Source organism: Bison bison, unplaced genomic scaffold (assembly GCF_000754665.1).
Source record: "Bison bison bison isolate TAMUID 2011002044 unplaced genomic scaffold, Bison_UMD1.0 scf7180017864180, whole genome shotgun sequence".
NCBI classification, from domain to species: domain Eukaryota; kingdom Metazoa; phylum Chordata; class Mammalia; order Artiodactyla; family Bovidae; genus Bison; species Bison bison.
Window position 1 is genome coordinate 2,766,939 of NW_011494752.1, and position 23,355 is coordinate 2,790,293.

A 23,355-nucleotide genomic window follows, 5' to 3' on the forward strand; every position below is an offset into this window, starting at 1 on the left:
GGGGGGGGGGGGGACAAAAACTGATCTGCCTCGAAGTTACTTAGTAAATCCACAGGAGGACTAGAACCGTCCTTATTCCCTGAGGTTCTCTTCTCATGTGTAGAAGAAAGAAAAAGTCACCCAAAACATGCAGTAAGTCATTCAGAAACAAACACAGGGCAAAGATAACAGAGTGAAAAGGAAGGTGGATCCTAGGGAGGTGGCGGAGGCCAGAATTAAGACTTCACATCATTCCAACCTGAGTCCTCAACTGCAGATCGCGCTCCCTCGCGAACTTCAACATTTATCAATCCAACCTTAAACTCAATTCTGCTTTCTTCTCAACTAACGTTCTCAGATTCCCTCTAATGTAAGCGATTTCCTCAGTTACCCCATAACCAGTGGTTTTCACTCATCAATCCCCAAATATTACAGCGGCCTCCTCATCCGGAGCATCCTGTTAATTACCTGTTCCCAACAGGTCCTCCCTCCCCATCTCCCTTTTTGCGCACGGTTACCTCGTTCCTCACCCCAGTAGCCGTCTTACTCACCTCACCCAGCCCTTCAGGATCCCTTATTTCCTGTCTCTCAACAACCTTCCTTCGCATCTCAGCGCTCGCCCCACACCGATTCCCGACCACTCCTCCCTACTTAGATTCCTCACGCCCCCTCTTCTCCAGGTTCTTTAGACGCAGCCTCCAATCCCCCTCCCCTTAGGTCCCGCCCCCAGGACCCCTCTTCCCCACAGGCCCCTCCTCCAAAGTCCCCTCTCTCCCTTACAGCCCCGCCCCAGTCCCCCCTCCCCCGGCTCGCCCTCCCATTCAGATCCGCAGGTCATTTCAGCGACGGACCCACCCTTCCTGGACCCACTCTTCCCGACCTGGCCGCAGCGGCTCCAGGAGCTACTCCTCCGCCACCTCGGCTCTGGCTCCGTCCAGTCCTGCTTGCCCCGCGGCAAGCTCCCCTTCTCGCCGCCGCCGCCCCTTTTGCCAACCCGGAAATGGATCTGCTCCCACCGTCCCCAGCGTCCGCGAACAAAATGGAGGAGGGGGAGAGAGGAGGAGGGAGCAGAGGGCGAAGAGACGCTACACGCATGCGCACCTGGAGAGCCCGCCCCTTGCCGGTTTACGTAAAGGCGGAAGCTGTCAGTGGCCGCCATCTTGGGAAGGTCGCAAGACGTTGCTTAGCCGCTGAAGAGCAGGGTTTGCCACTTTGGTTGCAATTAGAATAACCTGAGAAGAGTTGACTAAATAGTGATACCTGAATTCCACACCCAGAGATTCTGATTTAATTGATCTTGTGTGTGGCTAGGCATCGGCACTTTTAAAACTGCGCAGTGATTCTAACATGTTGCTGAAGAATCACTGAGCTGAACACAGTTTCGAATATCTTTTTCATCTTTTTTCCGCGTGCTCACGCGCACACACACACCATAAATGTCCTTTCCTAATTTCGAGTTAACGAAGAACCCGCCCCAGGCAAACCTTGAAAGGGCTCAGTAATCAAGCTCCGGTTGTCATGGCAACGGGGAGGCAGGCCCTGCTAACTAGTCACCCGTTACCGTCGTTTTAGCTGCTTAACCCGAACACCTGTGAACATCCGTCTTCACTTTCCCGGGCTTGGGCTTCCCCAGTTTCCATGGCTGGGGGTTGGTGCTGCAGACTTCCTGCTGTTTGGGTCGGGGGAGGGAGGGAGGGGGAGTCGGGGGAGTGGGGGGAAAGGAATCCTGTGCCCTCCCTGGCTTGCCTGCTGTTAGCTCTGTCCCAGCTAAGTATTCCTCCCTAGTCCACCCACAAAAGTGCTTTTCCATTGCAAACTCACTGCCTCAAAATGTTCTTTGGGTCTCTCCATCACCTTTATTTACGCTGAATCGGAAGTAAGGAGACAGAATTGGGACTTAGGTCTCATTTCTTACCGTGTGCCCTTGGGCCTCAACTACGCTATCTGTAAAATGGGTCTAATAGTTCCTGCCTCGACTGTTTCACAGGGACTTCCCTTGTAGCTCTGTTGGTAAAGAATCTGCCTGCAATGCAGGAGACCCAGGTTGGATCCCTGGGTCGGGAAGAGCCCCTGGAGAAGGAAATGGCAACCCATTCCAGTATTCTTGCCTGGAGAATCCCATGGACACAGGAGACTGGCAGGCTACTGTCCATGGGTCGCAAGAGTTGGATACAACTTAGCGACTAAACCACCAACTGTTTCATAGGGTTGTTGGAAAGCTAATGAGATGAATGAGAAAGCACGTGATGAACTGTAGGTTGTTATTATTTTTGTTTTCCTTCTGTTCTGCCATGAGAAGTGCTGGGCACCACCCGCTAGTCAAGTAAATGTCACAACATTCATTGAGTACCTGATGTGGGCCAGGCACTGGGCTAGGCAGCAGAAGATGGCTACAGAGGTGACTAAGACCGCCTCTGCCCTCAGGGGACTCACTGGATGGTGGGCAGACTGGCGTGTAAACAGCTGGCTGAGATACAAGTAGGCATATGATTAGTGCCATGGGGACATATGGGCAGAGGGACCTCAGACAAGGGAGTGATTACTCCCTGCTAGAAAATGGGAGAAGGTGTCATAAATGGTTTTGAAGTCAGCCTTGGAGGAGGAGCAGAGTTTTATTACTAATCAGAGAAGGCAGGGAACACAGTCCAGGCATAGGGATCAGTAGGTGCAAAGATAAAGATTACATAAGGTTTGTAATCCTGTATGCCTGAAGGCGGAGTGACTGGGCAAGGTACATGGTAGATTGACACTCCCAGCTCTTCAGCCTCATCCCTACTCTGTCCCCTCCCCGCTCACTACACACTGTGCAGACCTGCTTTCTAGTGCAGTGCACCAGGTGCTTCCTCAAGGCCTCTGTTCATCTCTGCTCTTTTCTGCATTTTTCAGGCTTTGCCCGTATACCACAGCTAATGTAAGCCCACCATTCTCTAGTACATCACTCCATGATAAGAGCAGCCACTGGGGTGCAATGCAGGAACATCTCAACTAGGCTTGGAGAAATAGGTGTAGGCTTCATAAAGAAAGTAATTTTTACCTAAGTAATGCCCGATGGGTAAGTAGGAATTGGCCAGGTGCAGACAGAAGGGAACAGCATTCAGGGCGCAGGAAGAATATACACAAAACAAGAAGCACGGCCCATTAAAAAAACTGAAAGCATTTCCAGGTAGTTAGAGCTAGAACTTATAGGAGAGGCAAGGAATTTGATCCAAAAAGTAGTCATAACATCTGAATTTATCAATACTTGCCATGTGCCAGGCACTGTCAATTATAACATCACATGTCGTAACTCATTTATCCTCAGGATAACTTTCTGAGGTAGGTATTATTACCTCCATTTTACAGATAAAGAAACTGAGACACAGGAAAGTTAACCGTCTTGCCTGAAGACACATACCTATAAAGTAGTAGAAGTATCTCCAGAGTCTCTGCATACCAAATGACCCCGCACACTCCCAGGTCCCAGTGTCCTTTTATTATAACAAATATAATTCAACTTTACTATCCTCAAGTGAAATTAACAGACAATTTAACCTGATTTAAAAAAAAAAACAACATGATTTCAAAAAACAAATCAGGGCTTCCCAGGTGGTCCAGTGGTTAAGAATCTGCCTGCCAATGCAGGGCACATGGATTCGGAAAGATTCTACATGCCATTGGGCAGCTAACCCTATGTACCACAACTACTGAACCCACATTCTAGAGCCTGAGAGCTTCAATTATGGAGCCCATGAGCCGCAACTACTGAAGCTCGAATGCCTAGAGCCTGTGCTCACAAGAAAAGCCACTGCAATGAAAAGCCCGAGTTACTGCAAGGAAGACCCAGCACAGACCAAAAGTAAAATAAATGAATCTTTTTAAAAAATCAATATAAAGCCCTGACTATAAAAAAGAAATAAGAGGAAGGCATTTCAGTCTGTTAACACTCACGTATCACGACACTGGAAGATGCATAGTGAAGTAGTTAGATGCTTGCACCGATATTTAGAATCACTGAGAATGTGACAGCAACAAATGCAGATTGACCTAAGGGTGTTGTGTTGGACAGTGCTGCCATTTACAAGGTGATTTTCCCAAATAGTGAACAACTCTTGTTAAAGTTCCGAACAACACAAAACAACAGAGTAGTTATACTCTTTTATGTTTACTTACTTAAGCTTCGACAGGTCTCAGTCGTGGCACGTGGTATCTTCGATTTTCATTGCAGCATGTAAGATTTCTTAGTTGCGGCATGTGGAATCTTCACTTCGGTCGTGTCCAACTCTTTGAGACCCCGTGGACTGCAGCCTGCCAGGCTCCACTGTCTGTGAGATTTCCCAGGCAAGAATATTTAAGTGGGTTGCCATTTCCTCCTCTGGGGGATCTTCCCCACCCAGGAACTGAACTCTAGTCTCCTTCAGCTTCTGCACTGGTGCGTTGGCAGGCGGATTCTTTACCACTGAGCCACCTGGGAGGTCCTGTTCTGACAATATGACAGACTGAGTACCTTGAAGACCTTCTCCCTAAAAACAACTAAAAATCCTAGATAAAATATTTTTTAACTCTTAAATGCTTTGATGAAAAACTGAGGAATGTGGGGAGCAAACTAAGTGAAGGCTAAGCTAAGCTAAGCTAAGTCACTTCAGTTGTGTCTGACTCTGTGCGACCCCATAGACGGCAGCCCACCAGGCTCCCCCATCCCTGGGATTCTCCAGGCAAGAACACTGGAGTGGGTTGCCATTTCCTTCTCCAATGCATGAAAGTGAAAAGTGAAAGTGAAGTCGCTCAGTCGTGTCCGACTCCTAGCGACCCCATGGACTGCAGCCTACCAGGCTCCTCTGTCCATGGGATTTTTCCAGGCAAGAGTACTGGAGTGGGGTGCCATTGCCTTCTCCAAAGTGAAGGCAGGGGACATGAAAAGAGGTAAGAGGAACACTGAAGCAGGTTCTTGGTCAGGGGACACTTGCCTAACTACATGAGCTTGAGCTTTTGTCAGTGTCTTGTGGGGAAAGAGAGCAACCCAGGAACTCTTCAGCAGGGATTTTAACAGGAGATTCTCCCTGATAGCTCAGTTGGTAAAGAATCCACCTGCAAGGCGGGAGACCCCGGTTCAATTCCTGGGTCAGGAAGATTTGCTGGAGAAGGATAGGCTACCCACTCCAGTATTCTGGCCTGGAGAATTCCATGGACTGTGTAGTCCATGGCGTCACAAAGAGTCGGACGTGACTGAGCCACTTTCACTTTCAATCCTTCATATAGATGGGATGCCAAAGGACTACATCCTCATAGTTAAGGTGAACCAGAAATAAACCTGTCCCTTCCTCCCTTGAGGGGCTTCCCTGGAGGCTCAGACGGTAAAGAATCTGCCTGCAATGCAGGAGACCCGGGTTTGATCCCTGGGTGGGGAAGAGCCCCTGGAGGAGGGTATGGCAAGTATTCTTCAATATTCCACTTCACTATTCTTGCTTGGAGAATTCAATGAACAGAGAAGCCTGGTGGGCTACAGTCTGTGGGGTCACAAAGAGTCAGACACAACTGAAGCCACTTAGCACACACTTCCTCCCTTGGTGTAGGGTTAATGAAGATAGATTCCAGGCTCAGATGATAATTAATAGATTTTTCGCATAGAAGGTTCAGTAGGACATTGAAAATCACATGGATAATTTTTGGTTGTGCAGCATGGTTCCTTGTATTGCCAAAATCTAGCATCCCTAACCCTGTTCACCAAATACCATAGCACAAACATTGTGATAAAAAAAAGTCATCATAGGGAATTCCTTGGAGATTCAGTGGTTAGGACTCTGTGTTCTCACTGTTCAGGGCCATGGTTCTATCCCCAGTCAGAGAACTAAGATCCCACAAGTTGTGTGGTGCAGCAAAAAACAAACAAACAAAAACAAACAAAAAATTAGCCACCCAAGATTTCCAAGATGCTGCTATAGAGAACCACTGCTCTATGCTACACTGTCAAGTTGCCAGGGACCAGTTTGTGAAGGACTTTATTATCTCTCATGAAAAGTTAGATTTTATCCCGAGGGCAAGAGGAAAACCATTACAAGGTTTGAGTTGAGCAGTGCCATAACCCACTTTGCCTTCTAGAAAGAGCCCTCTGACTAACTGCAGCATGTGCTGTGCTTAGTTGCTCAGTCGTGTCTGACTCTTTACGACCCCATGGACTGCAGTCCTCCAGGCTCCTCTGTCCATGGGATTCTCAAGGCAAGAATACTGGAGTGGGTTCCCATGCCCTCCTCCAGGGGATCTTCCCAACCCAAGGATCAAACCCAGGTCTTCCACGTTGCAGGCGGATTCTTTACCATCTGAGCCACCAGGGACGCTTTGGAGAACTGCAGTGTAGTAAAGGATGAATTAGAGGGGGCCGGGCTAAAAGCAAGAATGTTGTAGACGTCTCAGTGAGAGACGATGGATGCCTGCACTGAGTGGCAGCTGGACACAATTGGGCACAAAGACCTTGAAGACAGGGCTGCTTGTCTGCAGAGCTCAAGGCCTCAAATCTTAGTTCTCCCCACTACTGAATAGGGTGAGGCTTTGGACAAATTACTCAACTTCTACCAGCCTTAGGCTTCCCATCTACAAAGTGAGATAAGACTAAATGAAGGGACTTCCCTGGTGGTTCAGTGGTTAAGAATCTGCCTTCCAATGCAGGGGACACAGGTTAGATCCCTGGTTAGGGAACATGCCGTGGGGCAAGTGAGCCAATTCACCACAACTAGAGATCCTACGTGCTGCAAGTACTGAATCCTCGGGCTCTAGAGCCCATGTTCCACAACAAAAGAAGTTCCTGTGTGCTGCAACAAAAACTGGGGATTGGGGGGGTGGGGGGGTGGTGATGGTGGAGAGTGAGACTAAATGGAATGCTCCTGAACCATGTCTGCACTTGGAAACACTCACTAACTGTACCCGTGATCACTATGAGGGTATCAGTGGTAGAGATAGTAAGATGTAATTCTAGAGATATTTATGAAGTGGAATGTGATGGTTGAAGACGGGGAGAACTCAAAGATGATTCCCAAGTCCCTGGCTTGAGCTCTTTTGTGCAAGTGATGCCAATACTTAGCCAGAGAGTTGAGGAGGAAGAAGAGGGGTTGGGGCAAGGACAAAAGATTAGGGAGACTAGATGGGTGAGGGAGGGAAAAGAGGTTCTTTAGGCCACGGGATGTTTATGTCTGGAATTTAGAAGAGCAATCCTAGCAAGCTGGGACTCACAAACTGGTTTAGCTAGTCTCCAGGACAGCCCCTAATGACCCAGGACTCCACGTGTTCACTCAATCAGGGCTGGCCTGTGACTCCCTTTAATACAGAAGAAGGAATGCTGTACCAGGCCCATAATTAAGCTTTTAGGAAGACCTGGCAGCCTCCAGTCTTGTGTGTCCACCCTAACACTCCCATGTGAGAAATCAGTTATTCTGTTGTAGAGACCACCCGGAGGGGGAGGCCTCCACATGGAGAGAGAGGACTAGCCATCCTAGCCTTCCAGCTGTACCCACTGCGTATGAGATGCGTAAGCCAGCCATCTTGGACGTTCCAGCTCCAGTCACCTTCTGACTGCAGCTGACTGAGACACCCCAAGAGGGACAGCAGAACTACCCAGCTGAGTCTCCATTAACTGGAGGGTCATAAGTTTAAAATGGCTTTTAAGTCATTAAGTTTTTGTTTTTTAAAAAACATTTATTTATTTATTTGGCTGTGCCAGGTTTTAGTCATGGCACTTAGTATCTTTGATCTTCACTGTGGCATGAGGGAGCTTTTTTTAAAATAAACTTTATTTATTTGTTTGTTTTTGGCCGTGCTGGGTCTTCGCTGCTGCTTGGAGTTTTCTCTATGCAGTGAGCGGAGGCTGTCTGTAGTCGTGGTGCGCCTACTTCTCGTTGCGGTGGCTTCTCTTGTTGCAGAGCATGAGCTCTAGGGCACACGGGCTTCAGTGGTTGTGGCTCCCAGGCCCTAGAGCACAGGCTCAGTAGTTGTGGTGCATGGGCTTAGTTGCTCTGTGGCTTAAGGGATCTTCCCAGACCAGGGACCGAACCCATGTCCCCTGCGTTGGCAGTTGAATTAGTGAGCCACCAGGGGAGCCCCAGCATGTGAAATCTTTAGTTGCAGCATGTGGAATCTCGTTCCTCAACCAGGAATTGAACCTAACCTCCTATATTGGGAGCTCAGAATCTTAGCTGCTGGACCACCAGGGAAGTCTCATAAGCCACTAAGTTTGGAATAGTGTGTTATGCAGCAGCAGATGCTCAGAGATAGACTGATGAAGTCTAAGCCCAGATGTATGGAAGGGAGAGAAGAGGGCTTAGGACAGAACCAAGGAACTCCTCATGCAAGGACCCAGCTGAGGGAGAAAGCCAGCAAGGGAGGCTAAGAAGGATAGGACAGAGGGAAATCCTGAGAGTGTAGTGACCAGAAGTAGCAATGAGTGTTCAGGAGGGAAGGACCATCAGACACACCGAACGCCAGAAGAGGATGGTAAGATAAGCATCACTTGGATTTGGTAAAATGCGAGTCAGTGACCTTGACAAGAACAGTTTCAGTAAGTAATGAGGGCAGAGGTACTGGGTAGAAGAATGACACATTTTGAAGAAGAAAAGGACATTGTTGTTTAGTCACTGAGTAGTATCTAACCCCATGGACTATATAGTCCACCAGGCTCCTCTGCCCGTGGAATTTTCCAGGTGAGAATACTGGAGTGGATTGCCATCTCGTACTCCAGGGGATCTTCCCCACCCAGGGATCAAACCCACACCTCTTGTGTTTCCTGCACTGGCAGGCAGCTTCTTTACCACTGTGCCACCGGGAAGCCCAGGACACGTAGAGCAACAAAACCAAACTAGAATTTACACACACATTGACCTGAGAATCTCACAAGCTTAACACTGAGGGGAGAAAGTTGCTGAACATTGTATCTGGTAGGACAGTATTTAAATCAAGTTTAAAAATATGTTAATGTAAAAACTCTTAAACTTACTATTAAAAAGACAAATAACCCAACTTTTAAATGGGCAAAGGAGGGACTTCCCTGGTGATCCAGTGGTTAATACTTCACCTTCCAATGCAGAGGGTGCAAGTTTTATCCCTGGTCAGAGAGCTAAGATCCTACATGATTGGCAGCCAAAAAATCAAAACATAAAGCAGAAGCAATATTGTAACAAGTTCAATAAAGACTTTAAAAATTGTCCACATCAAAACAAAAATCTTAAAAAAAAAATGGGCAAAGGGCCTGGCAGTAGGCTGATGACTAGCATTCCGCCACAATCCACGACTACCCAGAATTTGACCTTTTTTGGAAATAAAGTCTTTGCAGATGGAATCAGTTGAGGCCATGCTAGATTAACATGAAGTCATCCCAGGGACATCCGTAGTGGTCCAGTGGATAAGACTCCAAGCTCCCAGTGCAGGGAGCCAGGTTCAATTCCTGGTTGGGGAACTAAGATCTGACATACTGCAACTAAGCCCATGTGCCACAGCTAAGATGAAGTCAAAATAAATACTTGAAAAAAAATTTTTTAATTGAAGTCATCCTGGATTAGGGTGGGCCCTAAAACTAATGACTGGTGTCCTTATAAGAAGAGTGTTCAGAGACACTCACAGGGAGAATACCATATGAAGATGGAAATAGAGTTTGGGTGATGTGTCTACAAATCAAGTGAATGAGGTTCCCACAACACGAAGCCATTGTTACCTCTTGAAAGTGTACATTTGAGTGGGGCTTAGTGTAATCACAATGTTGTACACCCATCACTAACATCTAATTTCAGAACATTTTCATCACCCCAAAAGGAACTCTACACGTTAGCAGTCTCTCCCACTCCCGCCCTCTTCCCAGCCCCTGGCAACCACTAATCCACTCTCTGTCTCTATGAAACTGCCTATGCTGGAAATTTCATATCAGTGGAACCACAGAGAATGTGACCTTTTGTGTCTGGCTTCTTTCACTTAGCACATTTTCAAGGTACCCATGTTGCAGCATGTGTTAGCATGTCATTCCTTTTTTATGGCCGAGTAACATTTCATTTTATGAATATACCACATTTTAGTTTACCCGTTCATCAGCTGATGGAATTGTGTTGCTTCTACTTTTTGACTATTGCTAATAATGCTGCTATGAACATTCTTATATAAAGAGTTTCTTTTGGGGGTGATGAAAATGTTTTAACTATACTCCCTTACAAAATGAAATTTTAAAAAATCATAAAATAAAATGTTCTAAAATTGATTGTGGTGATGGTTGCACAACTATGTACTTTAAATAGTGGCTGTGAATTACATCTCAGTGAAACTGCTACTTCCCCCTAAATGCAAAACACTATGCTGTTTTGAGATGTATACATATGTAATGAAAGTTTACAGAAATGCATGAAAATGATACCACGCTCAGAAAAGTAGTGGCCTCTGGGGAGAAAGGAAAAGGATGTGACTGGGGTAGGGTACCAGGGATCTCAGGTGTAGGGTAAGATTTCATTTCTTAAACTGAGTGGAGACCGGTGTTCATTATATTTGTCTTTAAACTTTTTGTATGATTGAAATGTTACACAATACATTTAAAAATAACTTTTGAACAACAGTGAATGGTTGGGATACCCAGGATATTTGCCAGATGCAAAAATCACTGCATACTAACTGCAAAGCGGGGGCAGTGGGGGAAGGGTATCTTTTTAATGGAGAAACCTGGCAGCGTCTCTTTAACCACAGAGTCAACCTCAGCCACCACTAACAGGGGCCAGATGGACACTATTTGCCTCCTGGTGTAATGCTATTAACAACATCACCTATAAAGTATTCTTCCCTAGAATATTTAAGCTCCAGAAAACCACTAGAACTATACGGTCCAATCTAGGAGCCGATAGTCACTGGTAGCGTTGATCAATTAAATTGTGATTTAGTCTGCACAGACGTAGAGAACAGGCTTGTGGTTGCCAGGGGAGGTTAGGGTCAGGGAGGGATGGACTGGGAGTTTGGGGTTAGTAGATTATTGTATTGAGAATGGATAAGCAATAAAGTCCTACTATATAGCACAGGGAACTATATTCACTCTTCTGGGATAAACCAAAATGGAAAAGAATATTTTTAAAATGTATATATATACATATAACTGAGTCACTTTGGTGTACAGCAGAAATTGACACAACACTGTAAATCAACTATACTTCAATTAAAAATAAATTTTAAAGTGATTAGTCTGAATCCACATATGCTGCAAGTAAAACTGCACACCAAGTTTCAAAGACTTAATACAAAAAAAGGAAAGTAAAATGTCTCATTAATATGCTTATATTGATTACAAGCTGAAATGACATTATTTTGGATACAGTGAGTTAAATACAATATTACAATTAACTTATCTGTTTCTTCTTACTTCTTTAATGTGAGTACTAGAAAAATTTTAATTACCAACATGGCTCACATTATATTTGTATTGGACACTCCTCTCTAGACAGAACCAGTAGCTTAGACTCTACGGAGGGGATGAAGGTACAAGTAAACAAGAGCGTTGGGGAAACAATCAGACAATTCATGCATTTACAAGATATCTGTCTAGACTGAAAGTTAATGTCATCTAAAAAAGAAGCTATTCTAGATTAAGAGGCTAATGAGATCTAACAGCCAGATGCAATGCATGGACCTTGATTACATCAGGATTTTTTCCCCTAAACTTTTTTAAAGATTTATTTTTATAAATTTTTATGTACTTATTTATTTATGTTTGGCTGTGCCGGGTCTTCGTTGCTGCCTGCAGGTTTTCACTAGTTGTGGTGAGCGGGGCTACTCTTCATTGCTGTGCACGGGCTTCTCATTGCAGTAGCTTCTCTTGTTGGGGAGCACAGACTCTAGGCCCACAGGCTCAGCAGTTTCGGCACAAGAACTCAGTATTTGCAGCTTGCAGGCTTAGTTGCCTTGCAGCGAGTGGAATCTTCCCAGACCAGGGATCAAACTCATGTCCCCTGCATTGGCGGGTGGACTCAACCACTGGACCACCACGGAAGTCCCTTAAAGATATTTTTGACACAACCTGGGAAAAAATATAGACTGAATATTAGCTGATATCATGGAACTACTGTTGATTTTCTTAGGTGAGATAATGGTGTGGTGGACATGTAAGGCAATGTCCTTATTCTTAGAAGATTCTTACTAAAGCTTTTAGGAATGAAGTGATATTAACATTTGCTACTTACTTTCAAGTAGCTTGGCAAAAGAAAAAGTGTGTGTGTGTGGGCGTGTGCATAGAGAGAGAACAAAAGCAAATTTAACAAAATGTTAATTATAGAGTCTAGAAAGTTCATTGTACTAATCATTCAACTTTTCTGTGTCTGAAATCTTTCTTGATGAAAAGTTGAAGAAACAAGACAAAATAAAATAGGAATGAATGGGGGGACTTCCCTGGTGGTTCATTGGTTAAGAATCCTCCTTGCATGCTTCCCTCGTGGCTCAGTGGTAAAGAATCCGGCTGCTAATGCAGGAGACACGGGTTCAGTCCCTGGTCCGGGAAGATCCCACATGCCTCGGAGCAACTAAGCCCATGCGCCACAACTGTTGACCCTGTGCTCTGTGGCTAAGTCGCTTCAGTCGTGTCCGACTCTGTGCGACCCCATAGACGGCGGCCCACCAGGCTCCCCCGTCCCTGGGATTCTCCAGGCAAGAACACTGGAGAGGGTTGCCATTTCCTTCTCCAATGCATGAAAGGGAAAAGTGAAAGTGAAGTCGCTCAGTTGTATCCAACTCATCGCGACCCCACGGTCTGCAGCCTACCAGGCTCCTCCGTCCATGGGATTTTCCAGGCGAGAGTACTGGAGTGGGGTGCCATTGCCTTCTCCAGACCCTGTGCTCTAGGGCCTGGGAACTGAGCCCATGTGCTGCAACTTCTGAAGCCCATGCTCCACAAGAGAAGCCACTGAAATGAGAAGCGCTCACACTGCAACTAGAGAAAAAGCCTGCACAGTAATGAAGACCTATCACAGCCACAAATAAAAATAAATAAAATAAAAATTATTAAAAAAAAGAATCCTCCTTGCAATGCAGGGGACTCAGGTTCTATCTCTTGTCAGGTCAGGGAACTAAGATCCGACATGCTTCGAGGCAACTAAATTTGCACGCCACAAATGAACCCACGCTCCACAACTAGAGAGACTTCCTGTCGCAATGAAAGATCCCCCATGATGCAACAAAGGTCTCAAGTACCACAAATAAGACCCAATGTAGCCAAATAAATTAAATAAGTAAATAAGTTTTTCTTTAAAAAAAAATGGGACACGAGGAGGTAGAGACAATCTCTTCAGGAAGTTTGGCCTAGAACAAGAAACAAGAAGTGAAGGGGGAAAGTAGCTAGAATGGACATGTCAGCTCAAGGAAAGTGTTTATAAAAATGGAGAGTTGAGGGACCTCCCTGGTGGTCCAGCAGTTAAGACTCCACTCTTCCAATGTAGGCGGCGGGGGTTCAGTCCCTGGTTATTGTTGTTGTTCAGTCACTCAGTCGTGTCCGACTCTTTGCAACCCCATGGACTCCAGCACGCCAGGCTTCCCTGTCCTCCACCATCTCCTGGAGCTTGCTCAAACTCGTGTCCATCGAATTGGCAATGCCATCCAACCATCTCGTCCTCTGTTGCCCCCTTCTCCCGCATTCAATCTTTCCTCGCATCAGGGTCTCTTCTAATGACTTGGCTCTTTGTGTCAGGTGGCCAAAGTATTGGAGCTTCAGCTTCAGCATCAGTCCTTCCGATGAATATTCAGGACTGATTTTCTTTAGGATGGACTGGTTGTTCTCCTTGCAGCACAAGACTCTCAAGAGTCTTTTCCAACACCACAGTTCAAAAGCATCAATTCTTTGGCACTCAGCTTTCTTTACGGTCCAACTCTCACACCCATACATGACTACTGGAAAAACTATAGTTTTGACTACGTGGACCTTTGATGGCAAAGTGACATTTCTGTTTTTAATATGCTGTCTAGGTTTGTCATAGCTTTTCTTCCAAGGAGCCAGGGTCTTTTAATTTCATGGCTGCAGTCATCCTCTGCAGTGATCTTGGCACCCAAGAAAATAAAGTCTGTCACTGTTTCCATTGTTTCCCCTCTATTTGCCATGAAGTGATGGAACTGGATGCCATGATCTTAGTTTTCTGAATGTTGAATTTTAAGTCAGCTTTTTCACTCTCCCCTTTCACTTTCATCAAGAGGCTCTTTAGTTCCCCTTCACTTTCTGCCATAAGGGGGTGTCATTTGCATATCTGAGGATATTGATATTTCTCTTGGCAATCTTGATTCCAGATTGTGCTTCATCCAGCCCAGAATTTCCCATGATGTACTCTGCATATAAGTTAAATAAGCAGGGTGACAATATACAGCCTTGACACACTCCTTTCCCAGTTTTGAACCAGTCCGTTGTTCCATGTCCAGTTCTAACTGTTGCTTCTGGACCTGCATACAGATTTCTCAGGAGGCAGGTCAGGTGGTCTGGTATTCCCATGTCTTTAAAAATTTCTCACAGTTTGTTATGATCCACACAGTCAAAGGCCTTAGTGTAGTCAATGAAGGAGATGTTTTTCTGGAATTCTCTTGCTTTTTCTATGATCCAGTGGATGTTGGCAATTTGATCCCTGGTTCCTCTGCCTGTTCTAAATCCGGCATGAACATCTGGAATTTCTTGGTTCACATACTGCTGAAGCCTGGCTTGGAGAATTTTGAGCATTACTTTGCTAGCATGTGAGATGAGTGCCTGGTAGGGGAACTAAGATCTCACATGCCACATGGCGCAGCCAAATTAAAAAAAGGCGGGGCGGGGGTGGTTGGCAAGAATTGAGAAGGTTTACATGTGTAATGGGAAAGACCCAGTAGAAAGGCAGAGAATGAAAGATTTGGGATATTCCAGTCAAATTTCTCATGCCTGGGAATAGTCCCTGTGATAGACTCAACTGTACCAGTCCCAGGTCTCTTCCACGGTGAGACGTAATCTTGGTGGCGACACCTAGTGGATTCAAAAGGCACTGCTTAAATTCTTCACTCCAAATCCCAGATCCAGAGAGCATCTATTAATACATTGGTCTGACTGCTTCAAATTATTTCCACCTTTTTGTTCATTGCTAAGCCAACCTCTGGAGGTGCAGCATTACTAAGTAAGTTCACCCTCTCCTACACAGCCCACAGAGCCCCAGGGCGTCATCCCTGACTTCCCGCATCCACACGTAGGCCATCCAACTCTGTGCCTGCAAGTCCTGGATCATGTCTTTTAAGAAGTTTTATTGTCACCACCCTGAACCCACAGACCATAAGTGAATCTCTTTGACTTGTTTCCTAGAGCACTTATCCTCTTGTGTCTTGTCCTCCTCTTTCGACTCCTATTTCAAATAACCTAATTTATTCATTCAGCAAATATGTATCGAGTGTCTTCTCGGTGCCAAGTACTGCTCTTGGTACTGAAGAGGAACATGACAGACTCCCGGAGCTAACATTCCGGGGGCAGGAAAATCAAATACATGAGGAAGTATAGATGATGTCAGGTAGCAATGAAAGCCTTGAAGAATATACAGGAGAATTAGGGGAAACAAAGTGGGGGGTGGTCAGGGCACTCAGGAAAGACTCAGGGAAGAGCAAAGGTAAAACCCCTGAGACAAAAATGTGTTTTAGGAATGGCAAAGGCAGTCAGTGTGGCTGGAGAGGCTGAGGGAGAGAAGAGAGAGAAAGTGAGGTCAGAGAGGGGAGATTTTTGTTTTTAATCTGTGTTATCAAAAACAGAGGAGTGTTACAATCAGGATTGTTTTCATTGAAATATAACATTACAGTAAAGTGTATTAATATAAATCTCAGTGAACACACACTCACACTGTAACCACATTCAGGTCAAGATATAGAATATCGTGTTTATGGCAGCACTATTTACAAAAGCCAAGACATGGAAGCAACCTAAAGGTCCAACAGATGAGTGGATAAAGAAGAGGTGTACATATCATATACACAATGGAATATTACTCAGTCGTAGAAAAGAATGAAAAAAAATGCTATCTGTAGCAACATGGATGGACCTGAGATTATCACAGAAAAGTAAGCCAGACAAAGACAAACCTCACATGATATCACTTATCTGTGGAATCTAAAACAAACGGCACAGATGAACTTAGTTATGGAACAGAAATGGGCTCACAGACGTAGAAAACATTCTTATGGTTACCAATGGGGAAGGGGGGGAGAACAAAGAAGGAGTTTCGGATTAACAGACACACACTACTGTATATAAAATAGATAAACAAGTGTATACTGTATGGCACAAGGAACTATATTCAATAGCTTTTTTTTTTTTAATTTCAATTTTTTGGCCACATCGTGCCACGTGGGAGATCTTGGTTTCCTGTCCAGGATGGAACTTATGCCTCCTGAAATGGAAGGGCGGAATCCTAACCACTGGACCACCAGGGAAGGCCCCTATATTCAATATCTTTAATAACCTATAAAGGAAGATAATCTGAAAAAGAAAATATGTATGTGTATATGTGTGTTATATACATGTATATATATAAGACTGAATCATTGTTTTGCACCTGAAACAGAACATTGTAAATGAACTGTACTTCAACTGAAAAAAAAAAGATGTAGAACATTATTATTACCACAGAGGGTTTCTTCACACCACTTCAGTACTCTCTCCCATCCCACGAGCAACCACTATTTTCACTTCTCTCTCCATAATTTTGCCTGTTGTTTAACTTCTCTAAACAGAATTGTATGTGTGTAGTCCATACATCTGGCTTTGTTCACTCAATGTTATATCTATGAGATTCATTTACGCAGGTGAGTGAAAGTTGCTCAGTTGTGTCCGAATCTTTGCAAGCCCATGGACTATAGAGTCCATGGAGTTCTCCAGGCCAGAATACTGGAGTAGGTAGCCGTTCCCTTCTCCAGGGGATCTTCCCAACCCAGGGATCAAACCCAGGTCTCCCGCATTGTGGGTGGATTCTTTATCAGCTGAGCCACGAGGGAAGCCCATGAGGGGAGTAGTCATTTGTTCCTTTCTTTTGCTATGTAATATTCCATTATAAGAATATACAATCAATTTGTTCATTTACCTGTTGAAGGAAGCTTGGATTTTTTCCGATTTCTTTATCATGAACAAAATGATATGATCATTATTGTATATATTCTTTGGTGGACACAGGCACTAAATTCTCTTGGGTATACATACACCTAGGAGTGGAAATGGCACCCCACTCCAGTACTCTTGCCTGGAAAATCCCATGGACGGAGGGCCTGGTGGGCTGTAGTCCATGGGGTCGAGAAGAGTCGGACATGACTGAGCGACTTCACTTCCACTTTTCACTTTCATGCATTGGAGAAGGAAATGGCAACCTACTCCCATGTTCTTGCCTGGAGAATCCCAGGGACGGGGGAGCCTAGTGGGCTGCCGTCTATGGGGTCGCACAGAGTCGGACATGACTGAAGCGACTTAGCAGCAGCAGGAGTGAAAATGCTAGGTGACAGGTACAGAGTACATTTAGTCTTAGTAGATATGACCAGACAATTTTCCAAACTGGGTGTACCAACTCACACTCCCACCGACAATTTATAAAAGTCCTAGTTTCTCTGTATCCTCGCTGATACTTGGTATCGCCACTTTCTTTAAGCTTCAATGTGTGTGTGCTAAGTTGCTTCAGTTGTGGACTCAGCAATGACCCTGTGGACTGTAGCCCGCCAGGCTCCTCTGTTCACGGGATTCTCCAGGCAAGAGTACTGGAGTGGGTTGCCATGCCCTCCTCCAGGGCATCTTCCTGACCCAGGGATCGGACCCACATCTCATTTGTCTCCTGCATTCACAGGCAGGTTCTTTACCACTAGTGCAACCTGGGAAGCCCTTCTTTAAGTTTAGCCGTACATTATCCTATTTAGGTTTGTAAAAAAGCACCCTGGTTGCAGTATGGGGAACTAACTGGTGGGGTTAGAAGCCAGTTGGAGAGAAGCAGCTGAGAGCCCAGGTAGGAGGCTAGCGCAAGCATCCAGGGAGGACATGAAAGTGGTTTGGACTGGTGGTAATGGAGAAGTGGGCCGATCAGGATTTGGTTTTGGTTGTTTTGCTGGTTTTTGTTTTTGGCAAGGCATGTGGGATCTCAGTTGCCTGATCAGACACTAAACCTATGTCCCCTGCATTGGAAGTGCAGAGTCTTAACCACTGGACCACGAGGGAAGTCCCAGGATGTGTTTTGCAATTGAAGCTGCCGGACCAGGCAGATGAGGAGTGAGGAATAAGGGAAAGGGGCATCATCAAGAGTGGAGCCCTAGATTCTTGCCTCAAAAACTTGGGTAGATGGGAAGACTATTTTCTGAGATGCAGGAGACTGAGGGAAAAACTGATGCAGGAGGGAAGGTCAACGGCTCACATGTGACTGAGTACGCAATGTTTCCTGGAGGTCAGGCTCCCATTAGAGCCAAACACTAAGCTCTAGTTGCCCCACATCTTAGTATAACTGGTAGATACTGGTTGCGTGCAGAGTGCATGCATCTGGGTAGCAGCAGAGAATGTGCACGCTGTCTGCAATGGACAGATTTGGGTTAGGGGCCCTGTTCTGCCACCTCACTCACCCTGTAACTTAGACACTTTGCTGGGACTGTCAGCTTCCATCCTCCACCTCACAGTGTTAGAATTAACCAAGATCGCATATCCATGGCACGCCTGGAACACGGAACAGCTAAAACGTTCATTCTTGCAAGTCCCAGGCACTAGGCGGCGTGACTCCCGAGGCTAGCATCTTTCCCTCTCACCCACGTTTTTCACAGTCACTCCAGAACAGCCCAGCCCAGAGTCCTGATAGATGGATTCCCTCTCTCCCCTTTTGGCCCTTCCCCAGCCTCAAAGAAACAGAATGGAGAACAGCAGGAGGGTGGATTCATAGACTTTTATCGGCTTTGACTCCAGCAGGTTTCTGCAATGACAACCGAGCCTGTACAGCACACACGCTTCACTCTGGTAGAGCTATGGGGCGTGGGAAGGGGTCTGGGAGGCCCGTGGGAGGCAGCAGGGCAGGAGTCAAGGCCAGAGGTGGGCAGCAGCCGAGACTGGACCAGGGGGGGCCCAGGGTTTGGTGAGGACTGTGAGCGCTGGAGTGACAAGGCTGCTGAGAGGTGTCGGGAGGAAGGGTGGCTGCAGGGACAGAAGCGCACATCAGCAGTAGCAGGGAAGAGTGGACAGACAGAGGTCACTGTCTCTAGGGATGGAGGGGGTGGGACACAGTGCCTGTGGATGTGGTGGGGTGGGGAGTCTATAGACATATTTTTGCGGCAGGAACAAGACAGACCGCAGTATAAAAGGGACTGTACAACGTAACCTATGATACACTGTTTACATATGATACAAGGCTCTTTCCCTCCTTGTGTTTTAAAAAATAAATTTACAATTCCCGAGCTTTTGGTAAAAAATATATACACTCTCAGAGCAGGAGCAGCAGCTTCTTTGGCTGGGGCTGCTGCTGCCTCTTCGGAAGGGAAAGAGGTGGTGCCAGAAAGGAGGGTGAGGCTGCGCCAGGAAACCTCACCCCGTAGCTGCCGGGAGTCTTGCACCCTCAGCCCTGGAGGCCCCTGATGGGAGAGGGAGGGGAGACTGAGAGGTAACAGAGGCATCGCCAGGGCCCAGTTTCGCTTTTCCAGTCTCTGCCGTTCCCTGCCCCATGTCGGGGAGGGGGGAGCGGCTGCCTTGACCCAAGTACAGGGGTCCACCCCACCCAGCTCCGATGGGAAGGACCAAGGGGGGAGTCAAGACAGGGAGGAGGATGAGACCACGTGCTGGCATCCTTGCAGAAGGGCCAAAGGGAGATGATAACGCCCTTCTTAGAAGTGAGACACCCTAAAATCAGGAGGATGGGCAGAAATCAACCCTGACTCCTGCTACCACGTCTCACCCCACTGCAATGTGGGGGGTGGGTCCTGTAGGCAGCTTAGGCCTGTGTTTCCCTGAGCATCTTTTACCCTCTCATCAGAGCCCACCCAGGGAACTTTAGGAGGTCCGAGTGGGAGACCCATAAGGGCTGATGGTAACCCTCCTGTCTGCTGCTGCTCCCTGCCCTCCGGAGCAGCTTCAGCCACAAGCCTGGGTGTGCAGGGCAGCGGAGGAGCTGGGCAGGGAGTGGTGGGGGTGGGGAAAGCACCCCGTACTATCCCAGGAGCAGACAAGGGTAGCACCAAACAGAAGGACCCCCTCCCCACGACACACAGCACCTTCCCTCAAATGCCAGATGCAGTGCTACTCCTTCAAAGGGGCCACACGCGCATGTGCAAACACACACACACACGCACGCACGCACGCACGCACGCACGCACGCAGACAGACACAAGGGCAATATCATATCTGGGGGTGCATCTAGGGGTCCCAGCCCTCACCAGGAAGAAGTCAGGGAGAAGCCAGGCAGGTGGTGGAGAGGAAGGCTGCCAACCCCTCCCACAGCTCTGCTCTGTGAGATGAGATGGGGAGGGGGGTGGGCAAAGCCTTCCTGCCTGCTTGGGTAGAGGAGATGGGAAACTCCATCTCGGGAACAGACCTGGATGGGAGGGGCCAGGGAAGGAGCTCTCTGCCCACTGCTTCCCCTGAGAGGGCAGGAACCAGCAGAGGGTGGCTCGGGCTTGAAGGAGCACGGGGGAGAGGACTTCAGCAGGAAGAACAGGCTTATGAGTCCAGGGCTCAGTCCACCCAACTCCTTCCCGTGGGGCAGGAAGTGGCTCCAGAAGAAAGCTGTCAGATGTGGGCAGGGAGTCGTGCAAAGTGCTTGAGTGCCAGGTGCCCAAGGACCCTGGTGAGGGGCCAAGCAGAACCTCAGTTCTCACTGACTGTTGGCCTCCAGCTTGTAGGAGAGCTCGAAGAGGAGGTTCTGGTTGTCGATGACCTGGAACTGGCGCACGTAGGCCTTGGTCTGCAGGTGATGTGGGGAGGCCTCCATATCAAGGCCTGGGGATGCGAGGACAGGGAGGCAGGCGGTCAGGGTGTCCTTCTTCCCCTGCACACAACCAGCCCGAGGGAAGGAAGGGTGTGGGCTGGGGTGGTTGGTGGGCAGGAGGGTCCCCGGGAAGGCCGGGAGAGAATGGAGAAATGAGACGTTTAAGGAAATAAACACTGGAGCGCGGGAGTCTCCCAGAAACCCTCCTGCTCTGTCAAACCTCCACCTGTAACGCCCTCAAAACCCCGAGTACTCACAAAGGGGCTGGCTCCGGTATTTGCGGACTGTCCTCACTTTTTCGGCCACTGAATGCTGGGAGATGACAAGAACTGAGTCCCAAAAAGGGCCCAGAAAGGTGCTCCCCTCCCAAGGCTCCCCCTCCTCCACTGGACCAAAGAAGGGTGTGGCAGAGGGCCAGGTTAGGGAGAGGCAGAGCTCCCCCCGCCCCAAGCTGCTGTCAGTTTTGCCACTCAGGGGCAGGTTGCCACAGTGACACCACCAGAGAGACAGTCAGGAGTCTGCCAGGCAAGCTGGGCACCATGAGGAAAGGTGCTGTCTTCAGGCGTGTGTGTGCCAAGAGCGAGGGAGGGTGCCAGGTGCCCCACTCATGGGACTAGGGTTGGCAGTGTCACTCACCAGCTTCTCAATGTTCACCAAGCCATCTACCAGGGTCTTACTTCCCTCGTGCAGGAAAGTCAGGTCTAGGGATGGGGAGAGAAGCGAAGGGGTTAGAGGGGGAGATCCACTTTTCCTGGAAGCGACCTGAGGAGACCTGTAAAACCGGTTCGCTGTTCACTTGACCCCAGAAAATCATGCAAATCAAGAGGTTCAAATCTTTGTGCTCACTTTAAGAATACTCGAGAAACTGCCCAGGCCACTAAGGGGACTACATATCCAAAAAGTCACCAAGTATCTGAAGGATATCCCTTTACAGAAGCAACGCGTGCCATCCAGTCGTTACAGTGGTGGAGCCGGTAACCAAACAGTGGGGCTGGACTCAGGGTTGGTGGTGCAAAGAGTACTGAATTTTTACTGCACATGCTCAAAAATGCAGAGAGTAATGCTGAACTTGAGGGCGGAGAGGTAGATTCCCTGGTCACTGAGCACACCCCAGTGAACAAAGCCTCCAAGATGCTGGCGGGTCTTACAGAGCTCATGGTCAGATCAACCCATATGTGAGCCCTCCCTGCCACATGAAGATGATCCTTATTGAAAAAGAACAGACTGTTCCTGAACCAGAGAGGAGACTGCACAGAAGAAAAAGACATCCCAGAAGAAACTGAAGAAATAAAAACGTATGGCTGGAGAATAGATCACACACACACAAATGCAAATAAAAGTTTAAAAAAAAAAGGGAGAGGAGGTCCAAAGGGCCCTTCCCTTCCCCTAAACCACATTCAACCTGGGGGCTTCTCTCTATGTGGCCACACACAGAGCTGAATTGAGAGGGGATTGAGGGTCTGAAAGGGGCATGGAACGTGTGGAGAGGAACATAGCTTGGAAGCGACTCTCACCTTTGAGGATCAGAGGCACGAAAGGAATCACAGGGGGTTTCATCTTGGAGATCACTTCCCGGTAGCTTTTGTGGTTCCTGCAGGGGTCCTAGGGTTCCACAGCAGAGGGAAAAAGTGACAAATAGGCCCAGTGTACCCCAAAGTTGTCCCCCTCCCCCTCCCCCAGCCCCTTCCCTACAAATATCTCCAAACAGACAGGGGTGTGCTTGGGTGTCTAAGTGGGGACTTCACTGCTGTATCCTCTTCTCTGGGGAAAACAAAGCCACAACCCTCCCAGCTTCCCTCCCAGGGTGGTGGGCTGGAGGAGAGGGGTGGGAAAGGGGGCTCCCAGACACAGAAAACCTTGAAAGGGAAGCTGGAGGTGAAAGGTTTGCGGGCACTGAGTCTCTGGGGAGCCAGTCCAGTGGCAGATAAAAGAGCCAAAGCCACTCACCGTCAGGTTCTCAAATTTGCGGAACAAGTTCTTGAATTTCCCTGGCAGCTTCTGCAGGTTGAAGGAAGGAGATGTCAGATTCTGGAGCTCCTTGGGTTTCATGGGCCCTCCTTACTAATCCCCAGGTGTTAGAGTGGGAAAGGGCCGGAGTGCCTGGCAAGGGGCTGGGAAGCCTACGGGGTGGGAAAGTAGACCCAGCCTTGAGCTAGGTCTGGGGCGCTGGCAGCAGCCCAGAGGAATGATCTCTTCTGGCGAAATGGAGGACACTGCTGATGCCTGAGCCACGCACAAAGCCTCCCTGGGTGCGGGCTGAAATCCCAGAGCCCATTCTGAGACCTGGGCCGGGCTGCCTGACCCCCACCCACCACCCCGCGGTCAGGCGCGGATTCGCCTTCACTGATTTGCACAGGTACCCGGCCCTTCAGCCCTGCCCGGTGCCCCGGAGCTGTGTTCGCCAGAAGAGGGCACCTCCTTCCAATTCTCACAAAAGCTCCCCAGAGGCGAGCAGCCGTCCCGGGAAAGATCTCTGGGGTGAGCCCAGGGA

General features: G+C 47.7%; 2 protein-coding genes and 1 pseudogene across 2 annotated transcripts in view; 1 reads left to right on the forward strand and 2 right to left on the reverse strand.

The window, feature by feature from the left end:
* WIPF2 (WAS/WASL interacting protein family, member 2) overlaps positions 1–1,035 on the reverse strand; it is a 41,123-nt gene extending 40,088 nt beyond the window's left edge. The window contains 1 exon segment of the mRNA XM_010842615.1: positions 860–1,035. The gene's annotated coding sequence lies outside the window, so the exon portion shown is untranslated.
* Positions 1,036–18,827: 17,792 nt separating this feature from the next.
* Positions 18,828–23,355, reverse strand: part of RAPGEFL1 (Rap guanine nucleotide exchange factor (GEF)-like 1) — a gene marked incomplete at its 5' end in the record, with an annotated part of 13,732 nt that continues 9,204 nt past the window's right edge. Inside the window, 6 exons of the mRNA XM_010843129.1 lie at positions 18,828–20,875; positions 21,122–21,176; positions 21,501–21,565; positions 22,379–22,466; positions 22,812–22,921; positions 23,225–23,337. Coding sequence (XP_010841431.1) covers positions 20,751–20,875; positions 21,122–21,176; positions 21,501–21,565; positions 22,379–22,466; positions 22,812–22,921; positions 23,225–23,337 — 556 coding nt within the window. The remainder of the gene's footprint in view (positions 20,876–21,121; positions 21,177–21,500; positions 21,566–22,378; positions 22,467–22,811; positions 22,922–23,224; positions 23,338–23,355) is intronic.
* On the forward strand, positions 21,678–22,176 carry LOC104990777 (annotated as a pseudogene).